This window comes from Taudactylus pleione, unplaced genomic scaffold (genome assembly GCF_031769625.1).
Source record: "Taudactylus pleione unplaced genomic scaffold, aTauple2 ptg000054l, whole genome shotgun sequence".
NCBI lineage: Eukaryota > Metazoa > Chordata > Amphibia > Anura > Myobatrachidae > Taudactylus > Taudactylus pleione.
In genome coordinates this window covers 12123132-12147720 of record NW_028284456.1, presented here as the reverse complement: position 1 = coordinate 12147720, position 24589 = coordinate 12123132, and the positions used below count along the sequence as shown (strand labels likewise).

The 24589-nt window shown below is 43.9% G+C and overlaps 1 protein-coding gene across 1 annotated transcript in view; it reads right to left on the bottom strand.

The window, feature by feature from the left end:
• Positions 1–24589, bottom strand: part of NPSR1 (neuropeptide S receptor 1) — a 471103-nt gene that overhangs the window by 23103 nt on the left and 423411 nt on the right. The window contains exon 7 of the mRNA XM_088464420.1: positions 12383–12472. Within this exon, the coding sequence (XP_088320546.1) occupies positions 12383–12472 (90 nt within the window). The remainder of the gene's footprint in view (positions 1–12382; positions 12473–24589) is intronic.

Here is a 24589-nt window from a genome sequence, read left to right as displayed (position 1 = left end):
ATCTTAAAGAGAGAGAAGAGAATAGGACCAAGGACAGACTATAGAAAAAGGGAGAGTTAGAGATTGATGAAGAGACAGAGATGGAGCAGTTAGAAATGTAGGAGAACTGCCATGAGAGGGCAGTGTCTAGGAGCCAAAAACAAAGGAGTATTTGAAGAAGGAAAATGTAGTCTACTATGTCAAAGGCAACTAACAGGACATGGAAAATAACATATACAAGTGACCATTGGATTTAATGGTAAAAAGATCAGTAGTGACATTTTTAAGGGTAGTAGACTGAAGTTGGAAAGTCACGTAGACAGACATTGGAACATGATTTGTGGAGGAGTGGAGGAGAGATGAGGTGTTAGTTAGAAAGGGAGTCTGGATCAAAAAAAATATTGTTTAGAGTAGGAGAGATGAGAGCAAGTTTAAAGGAAGAGGAGAAAGTACCAGTGGGGAGAGAGGTTAATCAAGAAAGAGGGCAAGGAGGAGGGAATGGGGTTAAGGGAGCAGGTGGAGAGGGATGAAGATTAGACAATGAAGATTACAACCACTCATTAGTGGTGGAGAGAAAGCTCAAAGGGTGGGTTGGGCAGCATTAAAAGGAGGGAGTAGTAGGAGAAAGATTTTTAAAGGAAATGTCCTGATGATTAGTGCATATTTTAGAGGAAAAGTAAGGAAGGATTTCAATGGTGAGAGAAGGAGGGAGAGGGCAGAAAAAAGAACTGAAGGTTGCAAGGAGAATTAAAAGGAGATGAAAAATGTCAAATAGGACTATTTGGAGAGAGTATATGTGGAGCTGAAAGAGGAGAGTATAAATTTGAAATGAAGGGAGTCAAAGATCAAGATTGAATAGTATATTCTACAATGCCTTTTCACAGTGCGGGAACTTATTTGGAGTCTAGAGTGCCCTGTTTGGGGTGAGGACATTCGAAGTTTGACAGTAACCGCTAGGGCAACAGTGTCCAGAGAAGAAGTAAGGTTGGAGTTATGGAGGGAAGTAGCCTGGTCAGTGCAGGAACTGTGAAGATGGGGGAAAGTACATCATAACAAACATATCCTCTTTACAAGCAAATTAGGAAAAAGGCTTCATTAATACAAATTGCTTGCTCATTTTATTATAATCCTGCGGGAGTGATGTAGACGCATTCAGCCAATCAGATATTGCACCTGGTCACTATCATCCTCGGTTCACAACTTGCACCAGGTGATGAGAACCTTCAAGTGATCTGAACCCTAATAGACAAATATGCAGCTGTTTGGTACTTAGCATGGAATGCTCTTTGCAAGAACACGTTCTTGCTTTACTTTGGCCATGTGTACACACAGTTTCCCATCCCTGTCCTCTTTCTGCAAGGGAACATAGTGTAAGTGGTAAATGCATCTTGTCAGCAAGGCTAAACAAGCATACAGTGATATGGTCTGCATGCATGATGCAAAAAGACACAAACTGCATTTATTCTACCCCTACATGAGCTTCATTGTGTTTTGTTACATTCAACTTACATTTTTGGTACAAAAAAGAAGCCCAGGTGAAAGCACCAAATATTTGCACATTTAGTTCTTCTCATAAAGTTATTAACTTTTTCAGATTTATCACAATGCTTTGGTTGTTTGATCATCATTGAAGCATTAAATAACTCAAGCAGCAAGGGAAAATCAGATGTCTTTAAACAAAATTCCAGATTTATTGATTTTGTTTTAGTCTCACTGTGTCTTTGCCCACACCTGCATCTGCAAAAGTAATGAACATTACACCTTCCAAGCAGGTAATAAAATCATAATATTTTATATAGTACAAAATTTGTCTGGCCTTTTAAAGTGGAAAATGTGTATGTGTGTGGGTGTGTGTAACAAAATGTAAAGTTAGAAGCAGACGAACCGTGGGTAGATCAAAAACAGAAAATCCAAAAGACACTGTTCTGGTTGGTCAATTTGTTTACAAGACATGGATCACTTCTGCTGATGCTCCAGAGAATATTCTGGCTTTCATTGTACAGTACTTTTTCTGAGAATTTTATTTGAAAATATTTAAAGAGATATATTTATAGACTGTATGGTCACATTTTTACCTTACCATTCTATTAGTTCTTGTGGAATACTAATTTACAAGAAACTAGGGGTGTGCACCGGCCACTTTTCGTGTTTTGTGTTTTGGTTTTGGATCTGGATCTTTCTTCGTGTTTTGGATCTGGATTGGTTTTGCCAAAACCACCCTTCCGTGTTTTGGGTTCTGGGTTTTGTGTTTTGGATCTGTATTTTTTTTAAATAAAAGCATAAAAACAGCTAAAATCACAGAATGTGTTGGTTTTTCTGCTCCTATGCTATTATTAACCTCAATAACCTTAATTTCCACTAATTTCCAGTCTATTCTGAACACCTCACACCTCACAATAGTGTTTTATGTCCAAAAGGTTGCACCGAGGTAGCTGGATGACTATGCTAAGCGACACGAGTGGGCGGCACAAACACGTGACCCATCTAGGAGTGATACTGCAGTGGCAGACAGGATGGCAGTTTGAAAAACTAGCCCCAAACTGTACATAATGCAAAGAAAAAAAAGAGGTGCAAGATGGAATTGTCCTTGGGCCCTCTCACCCACCCTTATTACCTTATGTTGTATAAACAGGACATGCACACTTTAACAAAGCAATCATTTCAGTGCCAGGGTCTGCCACACAACTGTGGCTGAAATGATTGGTTCGTTTGGGCCCCCACAAAACAAGCTGGCAATTAATCTGTCCCTGCACAAACTGGCTCTACGGAGGCAAGATGTTGTCCTCATCCTCCTCATCCACTGATTCCTCACCCTCTTCAGTGTTAAGTACATCCTCATCCTCACAGAGTATTAACTCATCCCCACTGGAATCCACCACCACAGGTCCCTCTGTACTTTCTGGAGGCTGGTCTCCCTGGAAGAGTTGATAATTCATTTTTATGAAAATCATCTTCTCCACATTTTGTGGAAGCAACCTCCTACGCCTTTCGCTGACAAGGTTCTCGGCTGCACTAAACACTATTTCGGAGTACACACTGGAGGGGGGGGCAACTCAGGTAAAATAGAGCCAGTTTGTACAGGGGCCTCCAAATTGCCTCTTTTTCCTGCCAGTACAGGTATGGACTGTCTGACATGCCTACTTGGATGCTGTCACCAATGTAATCCTCCACCATTCTGTCAATGGTGACAGTATCATATGTAGTGAGAGTAGACATGTCAGAAATTGTTGCCAGGTCCTTCAGTCTGGACCAGATGTCCAAACTTGGTCCTGCCTGCCCTGCATCACTGCCAGCGGGTTGCTTAGGATAGCTAAGTTTTTTCCTGGCAGCCCCAGTTGCGGGAGAAAATGAAGAAGGAGCTGTTGACGTATCACATTCCGCTTCAGCTGACAGTGTGTTCACCAGCAGGTCTTTGCACCTCTGCAGGCTTGTGTCGGCCGGAAAGAGAGACACCACATAGGCTTTAAACCTAGGATCGAGCATGGTGGCCAAAATGTAGTGGTCTGATTTCAACAGATTGACCACCCTGGAATCCTGGCAAAGCGAATGAAGGGCTTCATCCACAAGTCCCACATGCCGAGCGGAATCGCTCTGTCTTAGCTCCTCCTTCACTTTCTCCAGCTGCTTCTGCAAAAGCCTGATGAGGGGAATGACCTCACTCAAGCTGGCAGTGTCTGAACTGACTTCACGTGTGGCAAGTTTGAAGGGCTGGAGAACCTTGCACAACACGGAAATCATTCTCCACTGCGCTTGTGTCAGGTGCATACCCCCTCCTTTGCCTATGTCATAGGTGGATGTATAGGTTTGAATGGCCTTTTGCTGCTCCTCCATCCTCTGAAGCATATAGAGGGTTGAGTTCCACTGCGTCTCAACCTCTTGCTTCAGGTGATGGCGGGGCAGGTTCAAGAGTGTTTGCTCCAGTCTTCGGCACGCAGTCGCTGAATGGCGAAAGTGGCGAGAAATTTTTCGGGCCACCCAAAGCGTCTCCTGCACGCCCCTGTCGCTTTTCAGAAAATTCTGCACCACCAAGTTTATTGTGTGAGCAAAACATGGGACGTGCTGGAATTTGCCCAGATGTAATGCCCGCACAATATTGGTGGCATTGTCAGATATCACAAATCCCCTGGAGAGTCTAAGTGGGGTAAGCCACTGGGCGATGATTTCCCTCAGTTTCTCTAAGAGGTTGTCAGCGGTGTGCCTCTTACTGAAACCGGTGATACACAGTGTAGCCTGCCTTGGAACGAGCTGACGTTTCTGAGATGCTGCTACTGGTGACACTGCTACTGTTGCTGTGTAAGGTGATACATCTACCCAGTGGGCTGTCACAGTCATATAGTCCTTAGTCTGCCCTGTTCCACTTGTCCACATGTCCGTGGTTAAGTGGACATTGGGTACAACGGCATTTTTCAGGACACTGAGGACACTTTTTCTGACGTTTCTGTACAGTCTCGGTATCGCCTGCCTAGTGAAGTGGAATCTAGACGGGATTTGGAACCGGGGACAACCTACCCCCATCAATTGTCTAAATCCCACTGCACTAATGGCGGATACCGGACGCACGTCTAACACCAACATAGCAGTCAAGGCCTCAGTTATACGTTTTGCTTCAGGATGACTGCTGTCGTACTTTATCCTCCTCGCTAAGGACTGTTGGAGGGTCAATTGTTTAGTAAAAGTAGTGGTGTTCCTACTTCCTCTCCGGGATGATGAACGACTCCCAGCAGCAGCAACAGCAGCAGCGGCAGCAGGAGGCGTAGCAATGCAGGATCCTCCGGAGGAATCCCGGATAGGAGAGTTAGTCATGCCAGTGACATGGCCTGCAGGACTACTTCCGATCCTGACTAAGGAGGAAATTGACGAGGAGGGAGTTGACGGTGTGGTTTGCAGGCACTTGGATACAACAGGACAACGGGATTTAGGTGTCCCTGGACTGCTTACGGTCTTTGCCAAAGTTTCTGAACTTGACAGTAACTTTTTATGAACGCGTTGCAGGTGCCGTATAAGGGAGGATGTTCCTAGGTGGTTAACGTCCCTACCCCTACTTATTGCACCTTTACATATGGTACATATGGCAAGACAGTTGTTGTCCGGATTTGGATAGAAATATTGCCAGACCAAAGAGGTGGAATGTTTGGTCTTCAGCCCAGGCATGACCGTGATGGGTTTTTTCATCCCACGGACAACAACTGTCTCCCCCAGAGCCTGATTTAAACAAACCACATCACCATCAGAATCCTCCTCGCCAACTTCCTCCTCAGCGCCAGCTACACCAGTATCCTCATCCTGTTGTACTTCAACAGTGACATCTTCAATTTGCATTTCAATAAGTGGACTGTGGGTGCTCCTTTCAGCACTTGCAGGGGGTGTGCAAATGGTGGAAAGAGCCACCTCTTCCCGTCCAGTGCTGGGAAGGTCAGGCATCGCAACCACCACCACACTTGGACTCTCCTTGGGGATTTGTGATATCTTCTTAGAACGCACAGTTCTTCGCTGTAATTTTTCCAGCTTAACTCCTTTGATTTTTTTAGTGGGAGCAGGGCTTCCATCGTCTTGTGAAGCTGAACCACTAGTCATGAACATAGGGAAAAACCTTGGCCATTCCTTGCCACTCCATGTCGTAAATGGCATATTGGCAAGATTACGTTTCTCTTCAGATAATTTAAATGTTTTTTTCAAGGTAATTTTCCTGAACTTTGTCATTTGGGATTGTATGTGTCCTGTACTATGACATTGGGCATCGGCCTTGGCAGACGACGTTGATGGCATGTTATCGTCTATGTCATGACTAGTGGCAGCAGCTTCAGCACTAGGAGGCAGTGGTTCTTGATCTTTCCCTATTTTATTTTTATCGGAGAAAGTTTGGTCCTCCATTTATGTTACATTGATATATACGTGCAGCTAAGGCGCACACAAACACAGAAAATAATTTTTTATTTTTGTTGGAGACTAGTCCACTTTGTGGGTTACACCACCCTTTAAGAAATGAGCCAGCCGGCCTTTACTTATGGGACACAGGCGCACACTTGGCGCTGCTCCTTTGTTGATGCACGTGCAGCCACAGTGCACACAATTCACAAACACAAAAAAATATTTTTTTATTTTGTTTGCAGTGCCCTTTGGGGGTACAGCACCCTTTAACGGACAAGCCAGCCGGCCCATTACTTATGACACAGGCGCACGCTTGGCACTACTTTGTTGATGCACGTGCGGCTACTGCGCACACATTTCACAAACAAAAAAATATATTTTTTTATTTTGTTTGGAGTGTACTTTGGGGGTTACAGCACCCTTTAATGGACAAGCCAGCCGGCCCTTTACTTATGACACAGGCGCACGCTTGGCACTACTTTGTTGATGCACGTGCGGCTACTGCGCACACAATTCACAAACAAAAAACTATATTTTTTTATTTTGTTTGGAGTGCCCTTTGGGGGTTACAGCACCCTTTAATGGACAAGCCAGCTGGCCTTTTACTTATGGGACAAAGGCGCACCCTTGGCACTACTTTGTTGATGCACATGCGGCTACTGCGCACACAATTCACAAACAAAAAAATATATTTTTTTATTTTGTTTGGAGTGCCCTTTGGGGGTTACAGTACCCTTTAACGGACAAGCCAGCCAGCCTTTTACTTATGGGACACAGGCGCACGCTTGGCACTACTTTGTTGATGCACGTGCGGCTACTGCGCACACAATTCACAAACACAGAAAAAATATATTTTTTTATTTTTTTTGGAGTGCCCTTTGGGGGTTACAGCACCCTTTAGCGGTCAATCCAGCCGGCCCTTTATTTATGGGACACAGGCGCAGGCTTGGCACTGCTTTGTTGAGGCACGTGCGGCTACTGCGCACACATTTCACAAACAAAAAATTTTTTTTTTATTTTGTTTGGAGTGCCCTTTGGGGGTTACAGCACCCTTTAATGGACAAGCCAGCTGGTCTTATACTTATGGGACACAGGTGCACGCTTGGCACTACTTTGTGATGCACGTGCGACTACTGCGCACACAATTCACAAACACAGAAAAAATATTTTTTTTTTAGCACTTGGGGGGAGCACCCCTGATGGACAGAGCACCCCCTGGACAACACTACAGCACCCCTTTAGAACTGGGACACTGCACAGGAGTTTGGAGTGGACACAGCCCCTATGGACAACTGACTGCACAACACAGTCCAGCCAGCCCCTATGGACTTTGAAGTAGTGGACACAGCCCCTATGGACAACAGCAGCACAGCCAAGCACAGCACAACACTACACTGCACTACACTACACTACACAGCCCAGCCAGCCCTAACTCCCACCCTCCCTCTTCACTGTCCACTGCCGAGTGAGAAAATGGCGCCGACGCGGGTACCTTATATAGGATCCAAAACCCGCGAGACCTGGAAGGCGGGATGATGATGTTTTACCTCGATTTCAGATCCGAGTCAGGCGGGAAAAGTCGAGCCTGACTCGGATCGGCCTCTGATCGGGGGGGCTCGGGGGGTTCGGATTTCAGAAATCGGAAACTGCTCACCCCTACAAGAAACATATTTAAATAATTTCATATTTACATATGCTGTATGGTTTATAATGAAACAGTTCATGAAATTCAATATGGCGTTTGCACATCCATTTTTGCTTTGTGTATAATCACATTTAAATGGAAATTAGATGAGGTGCCTGTAAGGGTAACTCCCTAGGAAAATGTTTATCTGACAGAGTGTACAAGAGCTTGTCCATTTATGTATAATTCGGTTCGAGAGAAACATTCGAACCAAATATAGAGATACCCCGAGGCATGAGCATCTCATAAAGGAATTTACTTTCTATTTGACTACCGAGTACAGGAGGGGCTAGCAAGAACAAGCTTTGTCAATCTGATGATTTCAATGGGTGTACAGAGGGCGTATTACCTGAAGATTGTAATAAAGTATAAATATTCTGTAACAATGTCAGTGGGGGTTGATTGCTGCATTAACCCTGGGGGATATATGCTCTCTCAGTTAAAGGGCTAGATCTATTTATTTAATTTAATTAAATAATAAAATGACAAATTCTTAAGTATACTGGATTGGACTTTATTACTATATGCAACAATGGAACACCTGATAAAAGGTAGACTTAAACATTCTATAAAGAGTAATTACTGAAAGCCGTTGTAGAACAGTTAAAAACCAATATTATTATTATTACTATTATTATTATTATTATTATTAATAATTAATATTTAAAGGGCGGCCCAAGTGGTCAGCAGCACCACTTGGGCCGCCAAGTGGAAAAAAGTTCCAACAGACAGAATAGTACACAGACAGATATTTTCAAATTATAAAGAACTAAAGCAAACCATATTTATCATTTGCAACATTGAACACTAAGGGCCATATCCAATTTAGATAAAAAATACTAATTTTGCTTTTAGTTATTGCACAAACTGCGTATCGTGCAATCCTAGTGACGAACTTTTCGTACGCGCGAATTCTCCATTCACTAGTAACCGGCAAACAGTTTTGACCAAAGCAGGTGAAAAGTTGTGCAAGAATGTGGGGACTTGGATCAGAACCCTTGGACACCATCCCCCTCATTGACAAATTAGGCAAAAATAATTTGTAAAATAGCTTAATATGACATGTCATTTTTGGGGTGAAAATTTTTAATGTGTTTTAAAATGGGTTTAAAGTAGTGGGTATGGTATTTTGGGGGGCTCTATGGATGGGACATGTGTTTTACACATTGCAGGTGGCTGCACCAGGTGTATTTTTAAAAAAATTTAAAAGTGCACTTTATGGGCTCAAAAATATACTTGCACCCATTTTTGTACCCCTAATTTACCTGCAGCATTTATTTTGCCCAAAAAATTGATTTCTATATTTTTTTTTTCACTATTACACAAAAATACATATAACAGCCATTTGATACAATTAAAGAACCCAAAATACTTTTATTAGGTCCATTAATACACTTCTAAAGTGATTTGCTATGTCAGTTAGACTTTTTATGGGATACAGACAGATTTCCCAAAAATCTGCTGTACTTTTTGCAGGTTAGACCACAGTGAATACAGCACTGCTTCTTTTGTAATAGGATAGTGCAAAAAATGGGAGAGCGTATAGACAAAAGACACAAAAACATCATACCAAAAGCCTCGAAGTGTGTAAAAAGTTCACCGACATTAACTTTTCGCTTTATCGCGTCTATTTGGATATAGCCCTAAGGGGAAGTTTTGTGTGGAAGCGTAATTTAAAGTTGCAGAGTATAGTAAGCATATTTGTGTTCAAGTCAACTTCTATTTAATATAATCACTTCATGATATCCGACAGTTGCAGGGGCTGGCTGGCAACTTTCAGCCAGGGGGGCAAACCAGAGCAAGCGGACCAAGTTTTCTAACAGAAAATACAATTTTAAAAATGGACGTGACAATGTTGGGGATGTGGTTTGCGTAATGTGGGTATGAGTACACATGGGAAGGTACTGTGTGCCTCTATTACCGTGTAAGCAGGTATAAGAGGAGAATAAAGGAGGAGAGTCAGGTAGCAGTGCTATGGTCCCTAATAAAGGGGCCAGACAAACAAGATCCACTCCTCTTATGATGCCAATAGAGGGCATTAGGAATGGAGGGGCAATGCCGCCTAGGTTATGAGAGACCCCCCCTCCGGTGTATTGGATGCACTGGCTCAAAGTTTTGCAGCACCTGTTATGTGAAAATGGTGAAAATGCAGGGCCACAGCAGGGGGCACTGAGATTGTGAGGGCGCCCACACGTATATGCATTATTGTGTCCCCCTCTTCTCCTAGTATATATATATATGCATTATTATGTTGTCCCCACCCCCCAGTAAATGTTGTCATCTGCTCCCTCCCCTACTCAATTGACTTTCTCCTCTCGGCTGCTCAGCTCCTCCTCCAGTCCAATCTCACCCTCTGCAGCCACCAGATCCCTCTCCTATCTCCAGGCTCTGACTGACAGTGACAGGTAGCAGTAGCCAGCAAATAGATCCTGGTAGACATACAGACATCGCAATGTCATGACATCACATTCGCACTTTGCTGATTTAGGTGCTGCATCCGCGAATAGTAATGAGTGTCAGTGCACTGCCTCAGCGGGGATACAAAGTTGCTGTCTTCTGGCAGCCAAGAACTGCTGCTACCAGGCTGTAGGGCTATAGTGTGTGGCGGGGTCTTGAGCCCCAGGTGAATGTCTCATGGTCGCACCGCCATTATGGCCCTGGAAGTGTGTGCACAAGCAGCAGGCACTCTCCCCCCTGGTCTCTGGTTATGATGACAGGATCTTTTTTTACCTGTCATCACCATCCCCACTGTGTTTCATGAGTTGTGGGCCAGCTCCCAGAGTAACAGCACTTCAAGTTGCACAGGCGGGAGGATCCGAAATGCCGTTCCTGATGACATCATTTTTCAGAAGACCTTCAGGAACGTCATTCTGGAGCATTCCCCCTGAAAAATATATATGGGATGTAGTTAAAAAAACCTATGAATGGGATGCCGACTATTTAAATCCCGGTACTAGAATTCCGAACTGCAGACAGAAGACCGACGCCAGAATCCTCACATGAGTGGAGATGCTGACACCGGGATCCCAATTGCTGGCTTCCCGATCGTAAGTACAGCGGGCGCCTCAGCTGTAAGCCACAGGGGGAGGGGAGGGTTAGGCCTCCCCTGGGAAGGGAGGTTAGGGTTAGGCACTGAGGGGGGATGGTTAGGTTTAGGCACTTAGGGTTAGAATGAGGGTTAGGGAGGATTAGCGTGTGGGGTAGGGATGGTTAGGGTGCAGGGTAGTAAGGGTTAGGGTAATGAAAACATGGTTATGGTTAGGGGGTGAAAGGGGCAGGCATAGCATACTTATTTCCTATTAGTAACCACAGCATCAGTATGCCGCTGTCTGACTTTTGGCAACCGGCATTCCCAACTGTCGGGATTCCATACCCAACCCTATATACAGTAATATATATATATTATATATATATTTATACACACATGCATACTGTACATACATGCATACAGACACATGCACACACACAGCATACAGACGCACTTAGTCAGCACATACATATTTTAAATAATAAAACAACTTCCCCCTGCAAAGTTTATGAAACTATGACATATATATATAAATATATATATATATATATAAAAGCCCCAATCTACCCTCCACTCAGTAGCGGCTCCAGGCATGGGCAAGCCGATCCGTTGCCCGGAGCGCCACTGTATCTGTAGGGGGCAGGAAACGCCCACCACCCGCCCAGAGGTAGAGGAAATATTTAAGCTCAGGGGGAGGGAGCGGAGGAGGGATGGGGCGGCAACTCCATACGGCGCTGGGCGCAGCACAGCCTAGTACCGGCCCTGCCCCCACTTACCTGGTATGGGTGGTGAAGACAGGAAGCAGGATCTCCTCCATTCTGTTGCACTCCTCACCTCTGCCCTCTCTGACTCTCTCCTCCATGGGTGCGGTGCCATAACATTTATTTTTTCAGCTCCACTTCCAACTCCCCCGATAAGCCATGCCCCCTTTTTCCCTTCTCCAGCCTCTTGGGTTTCTGGGTAGGGAAACCTGGCTCTCCATTGGTGAACAGCGGCCATCTTTTTGTAGCCTGATATGGGGGCATAAATTTTCTTATAGCCTCTGCTATAGCTACTTGGATATCTCTCTCTTGCAGAGCAGTGGCCAGGGAGCAAAACATCCTCTGTCTGCTGCAGCCTGGCAGCCCTAGAATACTAAAAGTGTACCAGCCTAGGTGGCAGATGGCACCCTGCCCCCGGCCCAGCCCGCCCCTGGACAGTTGTCTGTAACTGATCAATACAAGTAGACTGATCTCGTAGTAAATAGACTTTAGATGTATCGACTTTTGAAATTTCACAAGCTTTTTTTTTGTTTAGTATTTGATTTGTTTATTTAGAATCACAATAATAGGACCACATTTTTGTCTAATAAAATTAAATCTTTGAAAATTGCAGTAAAGAAACATTCTGTGTTCTATAACTTGAATCCTTCATTAAAGGTTAATTGTAATGCAGCATGGCACATCCACCCATAATTACTGTACTTGAAATATTGCTGAGTCACATAAATTAGATGTTTGCTGAGTTATCCACTTGAAGCCATCAACACGGGTCAATCACCTTTATAAGTTCACCAGGCAGAGACACTCAGGAGGTGAGTTTATATCAGAAATTGCTGATGAATATCCACTTGCAGTAAGTTAGTACAGCTTTTTTATGTAAATATCATTAACTATCAGTACAAATTTATATTACAGCATTCATACTATTTCTAAAGAATCTTTGAAAGCATTCTTAAATAAAGAATAATCTCCTTTATAACTTGTAAGGGAATGCTTCAGTAGTTAATGTGTTTTATGCATTTCATTTGCTTAGGGTTCACTGCTAGAAAAACAGGTACTTACCAAGAATAACTACAATGCTATATTTTATAGCCTTCATTTTTGCCTTTGATATGAGTCCTCTGTGACTGTAACTTGCACAAAACTTCCCATCTAAAAAGATCAAGAAAAAAAAGACAAATTTTTAGAAAACAAAATTGTTTAACCATATTACAATTTTCAAACAATTGACTTTCATCATACATATTAGGCCCCCACAAACATAGTTCCCAGGAAGCTATGGTGCTATTTGAAAAATTACAGTTAGGAGCTGATTGTTTGGTACATTATTTCTCTCCAAGGCTATTTGCAAAGCACACCAAGCGACTGACTCAGAGTTGCACACAAGTACATTTCACAGACTTTTTCCTACCGCACAGGGGGTCTGATTCAGAGCCGCTTGCAAAAAGCAAGCGCTCGCTCTGAATCAGGGCGGGGGCTTGTTTTTTTAGTTGCGGCCTCTTGGCAGCTCGCATAGCTGTGGGTTACCACCCACAGCTTATGCGAGCGGCCATGATGATGGTCTCGATGGTCAAGACTTGCGACGAGACCCTTGCGGTAGGGTCTCGTTGCCGCAAGCCCCAGTGGACTTCCTGCACTATTAGAGCAGGAAGTCCAACTACTGATATTACTAGTGATGTCATTAGGACCACCCAGAAATGTAGGCGTTCCTGCAGGAATGCCTCCATTTGCTCAGCCACCCCCCTTCCCCTTCTTCCAAATGGGGCAGCTGTCAATCAACATCGACAGCTGCCCCTTTTGGATGTGAGCACCGGAGCGAGTGCTTTTTTCACTCGCTCTGGGACTTGCGCATGCCGTGCATGCGTACTGGTCCAACATTGACCCGCTTGCGAGCGCAAATCGCTTGCAAGCGGGTCAGAATCAGGCCCAGAGTCCGAGCCATGCATACTGTACTAAGAGCAAATATTACAAATTCAGTGCCAACCACATCTCAGCCACGTCTGCACTTGCAGCTGAAGGGGTGTAACTGGGAATGTGCATGTAGACTAATGGAGCATACACACGGTCAGATTTGTCAGACTTGTCAGATTTGTCAGATGAACGACTGAACGATTGAACGATTTGAACGATTTTACCAAAGTTTTGAACGATTTGAACGATTTGAACGATTGAACGATTTTTGACTGCATTAAAATGAATGGAATCGTCCAAGTCTGACTGCAAACCCATCAGATGTCAGATATCGTTATCTGACAAACGGGAACGCGCATCGTTGATCGTCCATCGTTCAGGCATGTCAGATATGAATGATTTTCCTTCAGATATGAATGACTGAACGATTTTTAAATCGTTATCGTTCATATCTGAAGGAAAAATCTGATCGTGTGTATGCACCATTAGTGTTCTGAGAGCAGGGGCATATTAATACTTGAGGGGTCCGGGTGCAGTGGGCCCACTCCTCTAAGCAGCAGAGCCCTGAAGTCCCACATACTGGCACAGTGCCAAAGTCTTTGCTTTCACTGCATGGTGCCATCTTCCCAAAGATGGACCCAGGTGCCTATGCGCCGCACATCCTACACCAATTATAAATATGCCTACATCTGCGAGTGTGTTATGGGCATGTAGGTGGAATTGCAGGCTTTTGATTATATGCAGAGATTTCAGATGAATATGTTGCAGCAGGTATAGAGATGGTGCAAATGAGCACTGATAGTGGTAAAGGCTACTTTCACAAGCAGATAGATAGGGGCAATGTGGCCAACTGTAAATACAATTAATGTACATACAATGCATTTGTGGCTGACATGCATGCAACTCCGAAGCAAACCCCAGATGCTCTCCCTCAAAGCATTAATTTGATATCAATGTGCCTTGATCGTTTGCTAGATGACAATATACTTACCTACTCTCTTAGAATGTTCATGACTCGGGGATTTTGGAGAGTCCCCATGAACTCCTGGAGAAACGATCACCCTCCTGCATTCCACCCACTTCCTAGTGAAACTCACAGAAGGGAGATGTAAAGCCAGCAAGTATGGTTAACATAAAGATGAACGCCTACTCTTCTTTCATGGGAGATACCTCCGTGCACCAGGAGAGCATGTCCCAAGTATTTTCCTCAGCCATGTAGCCAGATATTTGGTGAACACCTTTAATGTACAATAATGAATATTCAGAAAAGGATACAAAAAACCGGAAGTCAAAGAGAAAGAGAGTACTTCACTATGCACTACCCACAGGTATATTACTTTGTACTGAACGTTCTCATATATTTTGAGGCCCTTTGCCTTAATCTTTTGAGTTTATTAAAAAGAGAGCAACATAGTTTTAATAAAGAACGTATATTTGTTTCCAAGGTTCAAAACTATTTGTTCTCTACTAAAATGATTTTCTCCTGACAGGTATCCAATTATGAAAAGTTCTTGAATTGTTAGACTGGAGAAATGTATCTGTCATTGGTTTACGACTGATTACCATATACCATTTACAAAGTGAAATGACAGGCATTAAAAAGGAACTGCTATTGAAACCAGCAGTGACAAAGGAGAAAAAAATGTTCCTGTCTATATTTTTCCCAACCATCAACGATTATTTTATCTTTCAGCTGTCTGCTAATGTCAGAATCAATTGCTGTATCTAGAAAGTGAAAGGAATTATCCACCTCCCTCATTTAAATCATATATTGTTGTCTTAAATCTTTTGCACTGAGCTAATATAAAGAAATGTAGATGAAACATGTTTTTATTTTTCCAATTCAGATTACCAAATACTGTACCTTGCTAATTCGACAATGTCATCTGCACACATGGGATGAAAGTAACCCATGATGACAGCCATTCAAAGTTTCTCAACATTTTCTGAATGTACAGTACACTGTAGTATGATATGGTTCCAGAACATTTATATTTTATGATACATTACTAAATAAGCTTTGACACTGTACTTGTTTGTGGTTTAAAAACAAATGACTAGAAATTGCAACACCTTTAAATAAGGTTGTATTATTAATTCAAACCAAAAGTGTATTCCACTTTTTTATCCTAGAACAATTCCTATTACAAAACAAATTAGCTTGATTTTAAGCTATTTATTCAGCACAGAAATGCTTAAAACACTGTAGTGCCATTCTACCTTTGTGAAGATGATGGGAGACATAGGCATATATTTACTAAAGTGCGGGTTTTTAGAAGTGGAGATGTTGCCCATAGCAACCTATCAGATTCTACTTAACATTTGTCTAGCACCTTCGAGAAGATAATAGCTACAATTGGTTGGTTACTTTGGGCAACATCTCCACTTCTAAATACCCTCAGTTTAGTAAATATACCCCATAGGGTTAGTGGATGTTTGGCATTTGCAATATGTTTCTGGACCTCTTATCATTCTTCTACAACATTGATTTTGTATTAATTTCCCTTAACTTAGTCCCTGTAGCATGTAATGTGGAGTATAATTCTGGATAAATATCTGATCATTCTCTTCTCCTGCTGATTATTTTAATGTTGCCAGAGTTAAGACCTTCTGCTGGATGAGAGTCCAAAATCAGTGGATTTATGGAATTTATTTTTTAATCATGAATATTGAAATTAATATTTAGCAACACCACCAAATTATTTAGGACACCTTTAAGGCATTTTTCAGGTGTACTCTAAACAGAATGATGGCAGCCATAAAGAAACTTTCTCTTAAACGTGAGCATGAATCTAGCAAAACTGTTACATGATTTAGAGATTGTTGCTCCTTTTGAGGCATTTAGGTGGTTTTGGCTTGCTGCTCAAAAATTCTGGGCAGATTACTTACTAAACTCAATTATACTCAATTTGATTATGTTTTCTCAGTGCTTAGAGTGTGCCTTAACGTCTTCTTTGTCCATCATGCCCTTCAAATCTCAGCATGATAGCTAATCTTATTATGTTTAAAAGTAAGGTGTGTAGTCCAAGCCCCTCCCTCTTTCCCCCCTATTTGTGTATATAAAGTACAATTGAAGGCAGGGGCGTCACTAGGGTTGGTGTCACCTGGTGCTGTAATGCATGGTGACACCCCCCCTTCCACCAAAAAAAATAAAAAAATTGGGACAATGGTGCGCAGCTCCGCGAACTCTTCCCCCTTACCAGTCTAGCAGTCACACTGTGCTCCTCCCAGAATGCCAGGCGCACCTGGCGGGATGTGATGATGCCACGCCCGATATTCTGGGTAGCAGTGCTTAAATTAGTCCTTGAGACATTCTGGAATGCCCCCCCTCTCCCCCGGCGATTTATCAAAAAAAGGACAGCATGCGCCTAAGGCCTGTGGTGCAAAAAAGGGGCATGATCTTGAAAGAAAGGGGCATGGTCATACAATACTATCCCCAGTTCAAATTATGCCACACAGTAGCACAATCGTATCCACATTACACCGCACATAGTGCTCCTGATTCACATTACACCTTAAAGTAGTGTCCCTTATTTATGTTCTGACACACAGTAGTGCCCATTTTACACAATGACCACATTATTGACCCTTATACACAATGCCAACAGTAGTAGTTCCCCTTTAAGCAATGCCCCCTGTATTATATCCCTTTATGAAATGACCCCTGTATTAGAGTCCATTATGCAATGCCCTCTTTATTATAGCCTTTTATGCAATGTCTCCTATATTAGAGCACCTTATGATGTGCCCCCAGTAGTGCCCCTTATGCAGTGCCCCTTATACAATACCCCCAGGAGTTCCTCTTATACAGTGCCCCTTATACAATACCTCCAGTAGTGTTCCTTATGCAGTGCCCTTATACAGTACCCCCCAGTAGTGTTCTTATGCAATACCCCAGTAGTGCCTCCAGACAGTAGTGCCCCCTTATACAGTACCCCCAGTAGTGCTCTTATGCAGTGCCCCTTATATAATCCCCCAGGAGCTCCCCTTATGCAGTGCCCCTTATATGATACCCCAGTAGTGCCCCTTATACAGTCCCCCAGAAGTGCTCTTATGCAATACCCCCAGTAGTGCCCCTTATAAACTACCCCAGGAGCTCCCCTTATGTAGTGCCCCCAGTAGTGCCCCATATGCTGTGCCCCCAGTAGTGCCCTTATACTGTGCCCCCAGTAGTGCCCCTATGCAGTGGCCCCAGAACGCCCCCAGTAATGCCCCTTATGCTGTGCCCCCTCCCCTGTGCATTACTACTTACCTTTCTTGAAGACGTCTAGGCTGGCTTGCACTAGGGGTGTCCAGGTGCGCTCCTCCATCTTCTCCCTCCGAGATGCTCTGTGCTTTGTGTGGCTGTGTGTGGCTTTGGACACAGGCTGCAGTGAGGGAATGAAGTATCCCCCAGCGACGGCGAGCAGGGCAAGGAACTTTGGGAATGGCGGTGGTCCCGGGGAAGGGGGCAGCAGACATTTCTGTGGATGGGCTGCGGCCCACGGGTGTGTGTGCTGCTCTTTTTGGTGTCACTCCCTTGAAGGGTGACACCCGGTGTGGGCCACACCCCCCGCTCCCCCCTTGTGATGCCACTGCTGAGGGGTGTAGCGACCACACAGATTGCACCCCCCTGGCTTTGCGCCAGGATGAGGGGCTCAGAGCACCCCATCTCTGGCACACAGAGCTGCAAAAGTTTGTTTTGTTTTTTTGAGGGGGTGTGGCCACACCTCCCGTGATTATGCCACACCCCCTCTTTACCGGGGCCCGGCAGCGCTCTTTACGCCCCTGCTTGAACGTACTCTAGAGACTACCTTTTGCTTGGTACCAGCACTCCTCCCACTGGCCCTTAAGTATTTATAATCAGCACAGGTCATGCATTACTGTCTACATATTAGAGGACAATATTGTGGTAAGTCCTTGATAAATTGTCATAAGGGGCTGGATGCACTTACATAGTGCGCTACTTACCACAAGACAACGCATTTGTACTGATCACATATGCACTAACATATACGATCAGTACAGCAAAGTTCAGCTCTTCCGATAAAAACTGTCCTTTGCGATCCACGCCGTCCCGTGGACTTTCGGGTTTATGATCCAGGTGTCCATTTGCGCATGCACAAAGCGATGCAGCGGCCACAGGACATGCTGGGAGGGATCCGTTTGGATCCCTCATACCAGCGCGATGCGGTAGAAACCCATATGCTTCTATAGGGTAATGCCAGCAAAAAGCGTAACCCCGGCGGCCACACAATAGTCCATATGGAAAATGTGGTAAAACCCCGGAAACAGGGGTTTTATTGCATTTTCCATTTAGTGCATCTCACCTAAGGTGTTAGTATTAGGAGTCTATGTAGTAAAGTCGCCTATCCACTTGCCGATTAAACAGAGCGATTGAACAATTATGACATCGCAATCGTTTAATCGCTCATTAATCGTGCATGAATCAGGCATGAAATTGATGAAAATGACCAGCGATGCGTGCTCTCTCTGGTTGTTTTCGACATAAATCATCGCCTGAACATGCCGGTAAATCTGCCGATAATGACAGATTGGGCATGTTCGGGGATGAGGTAGAGTGCCTTCACTGAACGAACATATCATTCAGTGTGAGCACCTACAGGATGAGGAACAACTGAACGATTATGATATCGTAACTGTACTGTCGTTACCCCATCGCCTAATGGATAGGCACCTTAAGACTTGGAGAGAGATAAAGTGGATGAAGATAAAGTACCAACCAATCAACTCATAACTGTCACTTTGCAGGCTGTGTTTGAAAAATGACAGTTAGAAGTTGATTGGTTGGTACTTTATCTCTGTCCACTTTATCTAGGCTTAGTACATTGACCACTTAGTAACAAAAGTCCAGGAATGATGATGTTTGTCCATGTAAGATGACGTTTAGCCTCTTTCTGAGTTCTGTTTTTTTGGAGGGAAAAATCCAAACTCAACGTGCAAACTCGAACCTATCCGAGCCTGCACATCCCTAAAAAATACCCATAAAAATGTAACAAGCAACTTGTACCCTCTCTTAAGCAACTATAAAGAAAATGTTCATGATGCGGATGATGAGCCTATTGTAATGTCTGCCATTTCCCATGCTGTGCAGATGATAGATGCTGCATCACCAGAATCACGAGTGGTGCCGCCATCTCCATTGGTAACAGCAAGGGAAGTGTTAATGCCTTCTGCACCCGTAGAGGAAGTTGTTCATACCATACGCAGCAGCATCAGACTAAACCCCTAGCCAGGTAACCAGGTCAAAGGTAGCAGCGCTACCGGTCTGCATCCCATTTGGACAATAACTGTTCCAAATGGAAATGCAGACGCAAACGGTATAGTGCCCACGAGGGAAGTAGTAATGCATTGTCCTTGGACAAGAGCAGAACTAAATTCCATCATAAATGATTTCCCCGATCCCAAAAAGGAATTAGCCAAATGTCAAAGCTTTTTGAGAAATTTGGGTAGTTCACATGAGCCCACTAATAAAGATTGGCGTGTGGTGTTAAGGGGATGTCTGCCACGCAATACCGACGTGACAAAATTTATCACGGATTGTGTATTTCATGGTGACGTTCCCCTAACAGACCAAGTAAACCAAGGTAACATTTCCCGCATTGTAACTCAATTGGGTATATATTTTCCAGTAGTAGTTAACTGGAACAAAATTTTCACCATTAAACAAAAAGAGAGTGAGACTGCAGAAGGTTACTGCGATCGGGCTCTGCAGGCTATCACCCAGTACACTGGGATAGAAGATATTTAAGATAGCACTCATCACAGGGGAATGATAGTCACGGTAATTGTTGACGGTCTGAAAGAGAGATTAAAGACTTGGGTTCAGACCTCACAGCCTGGCTGGTGGGGACTTACAATAGATACCCTCATAGAAACCGTTATTGAACATGATAAAAACATCTTCAAAAAGAGAGAAGCCCAGAGCGAAAAACTAATGTCTGTCAGTATACAGGCTCTGGAGGGAATGACGGTAACACCACAGCCCATAGACACACTTGCACTTGCACACACACTCACTTCTGAACAAGTATGTGCTCTCACTAACCCCATTCAACAACAAACACAACTCTATCCCACTAGCCGGATGCAACCACAGGTTCCAGGCTATCCACCAACCTCTTATCCCCCACAATACCCTTACCCTCCATATCCTTAGCCATATCCACCACCTTTACCCTCTGCGCAAACCTCACACCACATGTCTTCACCCGAAACACGAACATGTTTTAACTGTAAACAAACAGGACACTTAAGTAGAAACTGTACAGTAAAAGGAGTAGGGATCCCACATCAGGGAAGACCTAGATATCCCCATAAGGGATATGCACAGAGGCCAGCAAATGTTCAGCAGGCACCAGCTCCAATTGTAGCCGTAAATGCTTTATTGGAGAATGGTAGCCAATGCTAGGGGTCAGGTCATACCTGTAGTCTACAGATGGTCAGGTTAATGGGAAGTACTAGGGAAGAACCGGTCATGATGGTTGATGTAGCTGGTACTGAATATCCTTTTCTTGTAGACACAGGGGCGACCAGGTCAGTGATAAAATCTCCCGTTAATTTGCAGGTGACCAACGAGACAGTATCAACAATGGGTGTAACAGGTAAAGTGGAACATTATCCTTTAACAAAGTCCACAGAGGTTACTATTGGGCCATTGCATACCAGGCATTCTTTTCTCCTGGCTGCTGCGGCTCCCACTAACCTACTGGGCAGAGACTTGTTATGTAAGATGGGATGTGTTATATATTGCACCCCTGATGGTGTATTTTTAGATATCCCAGAGAGAATGGTATACGAGGTGCGGGATATGCTAGACACTCCACAAAGGATTATGTATTACTCTACCATTTTAAATGAAACTCCATCACAGGTAGACGAAATGTTGTCCCTAATTCCAGATTCCCTTTGGACTAAAGATGGACAGGATACTGGATTAATGGCAAATGTAAGCCCTGTAATGGTAAATTTAAAAAGCGGAAGGCAAGCTCCAAAAATTCCCCAGTACCCACTAAAGCAGGAGGTAGAACTAGGGGTTTTTCCAATAATTGAGCGATTGCAACATTGAATTTTAGTACGTACAGCTAGTGTAGCCAACAGTCCCATCTTTCCAGTGAAGAAGAGTGGTGGGAGGGGTTATAGGCTGGTACAAGACCTTAGAGGTGTCAATAAGGTAGTAGAGAGCCAATTCCCCGTAGTGCCGAATCCAGTTGTCATTTTGATGCAAATCCCACCAAATGCAACCCATTTCACTGTCATTGACCTCTGTTCAGCTTTCTTCTCTGTGCCTCACCATCCTGACTGTCAGTATCTATTCGCATTTACATATAGAGGTTTACAATACACATGGACACGATTACCCCAAGATTTCATAGACAGCCCCAGTATCTTCTCCCAGTCATTGCACGACTGTTTACAATCTTTTCAACCTGCCAATGGATCTGTTCTAATTCAATATGTAGACGATTTATTGCTATGTTCTGACTCGTTTATGTCATGTTTGAATGATACTAAACTTTTGTTACTTCATCTTTCACAAACAGAACACAAGGTGGCTAAGGACAAACTACAGCCATGCCAATCCAGAGTAAAATATTTGGGACACTGCCTAATCCAGGGGTTACGACACCTTACAACAGATAGAATCCAGGCCATACAAAACATGACACTGCCGCAGAATCAACAGCAAATTCGTACCTTCTTGGGAATGTGTGGATACTGTAGAATGTGGATACCAGGTTTTTCTATTTTGGCCTTACCTTTACAGGAATTAGTCTCTTCCTCAAAACCCGATCGTGTCATGCACACAGAGGAATCAGAACAGGCTTTCCTTAATCTTAAGGATAGTCTGACAAGAGCTCCTGCATTGGGAATACCTGATTATGAAAAACCTTTTGATTTGTATTGTACAGAAGCCAATGGTTGTGCTGCAGGTGTCCTTACACAAAAACATGGTGATGCCAGTAGGCCCATAGTATACTACAGTGCCCAATTGGACATGGTAGCTAGATCACTCCCCACCTGTTTGAGAAGTGTAGCAGCTACCTCTTTATTGGTGAGTAAAAGTGAGGACGTAGTATTGGGCCATGATATGATTGTCTACACTCCCCATGCTGTATCTGCTCTGTTTAACTCAGCTCAAACCAGACACATCTCCTCAGCTAGGTTCACAAAATGGGAACTAGCTCTAATCGCTCCTGCAAATATTACTGTTAAACGTTGCAGTACGCTGAATCCAGCAACATACCTACCATATGTACAACATGATGTACAAAGGGTGGAAGGAGAGGAGTTGCTGGCGGGAGGTGGGTTCGGCAGACATAATGATATGCATGATTGTATGACATATCTGAATCAGACCTTTACTGCTAGACCTGACATACATGACACACCTTTAGAGAATGTGGATGTAACTTTTTATACGGATGGGAGTTGTCATAGACAAACAGACACAGGTGAATTATGTACAGGTTATGCTGTTGTAAATGACACAGACACCATAAAAGCTAAACCTCTCGGTCCTCCTCACTCAGCCAGATGGCAGAGTTAGTAGCACTGACTAGAGCATGTGAACTGGCAGCAGGCAAATCTGCTAACATTTACACTGACTCGAGGTATGCGTTCGGGGTGGTGCACAATTTTGGGGCTCTATGGCGTCTGAGAAATTTTATGACTGCAGCAGGCATGCCAGTTGCACATTCCCGACACATAAAACATCTTCTAGAAGCAATCCAACTGCCCAAAGCAGTGGCAGTAATTAAATGCAAAGCCCACACATGTGAGGATGACCCGGTGTCACTGGGCTACAACAGAGCTGACGAAGCTGCAAAATGGGCAGCAGGGTTAAAAATGTTTCCTCCAACTGAAACCATAATGTCATTTCAAACTATTGATATGCTGAAATTAATTGAGATGCAAAATTTGTGTTCAATTCAGGAAAAATCCATTTGGAAGTCCAAGGGGTGTGGGCAAGAGTCCTCTGGGCTCTGGGGGGATGGACATGGTAAGCCAGTAGCCCCCAAGGCATATTACCCCAGCCTGGCCGTGGCAGCACATGGTCTGACTCATCTGGGTAAACAGGGTATGTGCAAGTTGGTGAGGGCATACTGGTGCGCACCAGGTTTTTCTTCACAAGCAGAGAAGATAGCAATGTCCTGTCTGACCTGTTTGAGAAAGCACATAGGGAAAGCGATCCCTATTGAACCGTCCCACATTCCACCGACTGATGGACCTTTCCAGGTGATACAAATTGATTTCATCCAATTACCACCCTGTAGGAACCTTAAGTATGTATTACTGTGCACAGAGGTATTTTCTAACTGGGTTGAGGCTTACCCAGCGGCCACTAATACTGCTGCATTTACTGCTAAGAAAATAGTTCAGGAATTTGTATGCAGGTACGGTATCCCTAAAATCATCGAGAGTGACAGGGGAACCCATTTCACAGGTGATGTTTTTCAAAATATGTGTAAGCTGATGGGTATTAATTAGCGACTTCACACCCCCTACTGACCGCAAACCAGTGCCAAGGTAGAGAGGATGAACGGGACTATTAAAAATAAGCTAAGTAAAATTATGGCAGAGACTGGACTAGGATGGCCAGAAGCTTTACCTTTGGTCCTACATAGCATAAGGACCACTCCTAGACCTCCTCTGAATCTGTCCCCATTTGAAATATTGTTCGGTAGACAACCTCATTTGATTATAAGTCCACAGGAAGATCTAAAGGGTAACAACGAGGTAACTGTGAAGTATCTTATATCAATGAGTAAGCAGATAAAGCAACAGCAGCAGAAACTGAAATTGTTGTCCCATGATATGCCTGAAACGAACTGTCATGATGTTGAACCAGGAGAATATGTAATGATCAGAAATTTCTTGCGTTCAGGTTGTTTGACTGATCGGTGGGAAGGTCCGTACCAGGTGCTGCTGACGAGTACTACATCTTTGAAGGTGGCCGAGAGAAATACCTGGGTCCATTCCACTCACTGCAAAAAGGTCAATCAACCGGTGGAGAAACAAGTCAGAGACAAAGCTGATAGCGTGGATCTGTCGCTCGCGAGCTTGTTCCGGGAGGATTGAAAAGGTCATAATAAGATACCTGAACTGAGAGAAATTTGCAGGTCTTGTTGTGACAATGGACGGGCCTGCTGTGTTCATTTTCATATTCTCTTTTAGAGTGTTCACCATCCTGATCAGTCCAGGGATATCCAGTGTCTGTGATGGGGGACCGATTGAGGAAACGGGTGCTGATGGCAGTGCTGATGGAGTGGAATCAGGAGGAGTGCAATGCCAGTCAGGGTAGTGTCTTTCCAATCTTAGTAATGTTATTGTTGAAAGAGCTATCATTCCGGATAC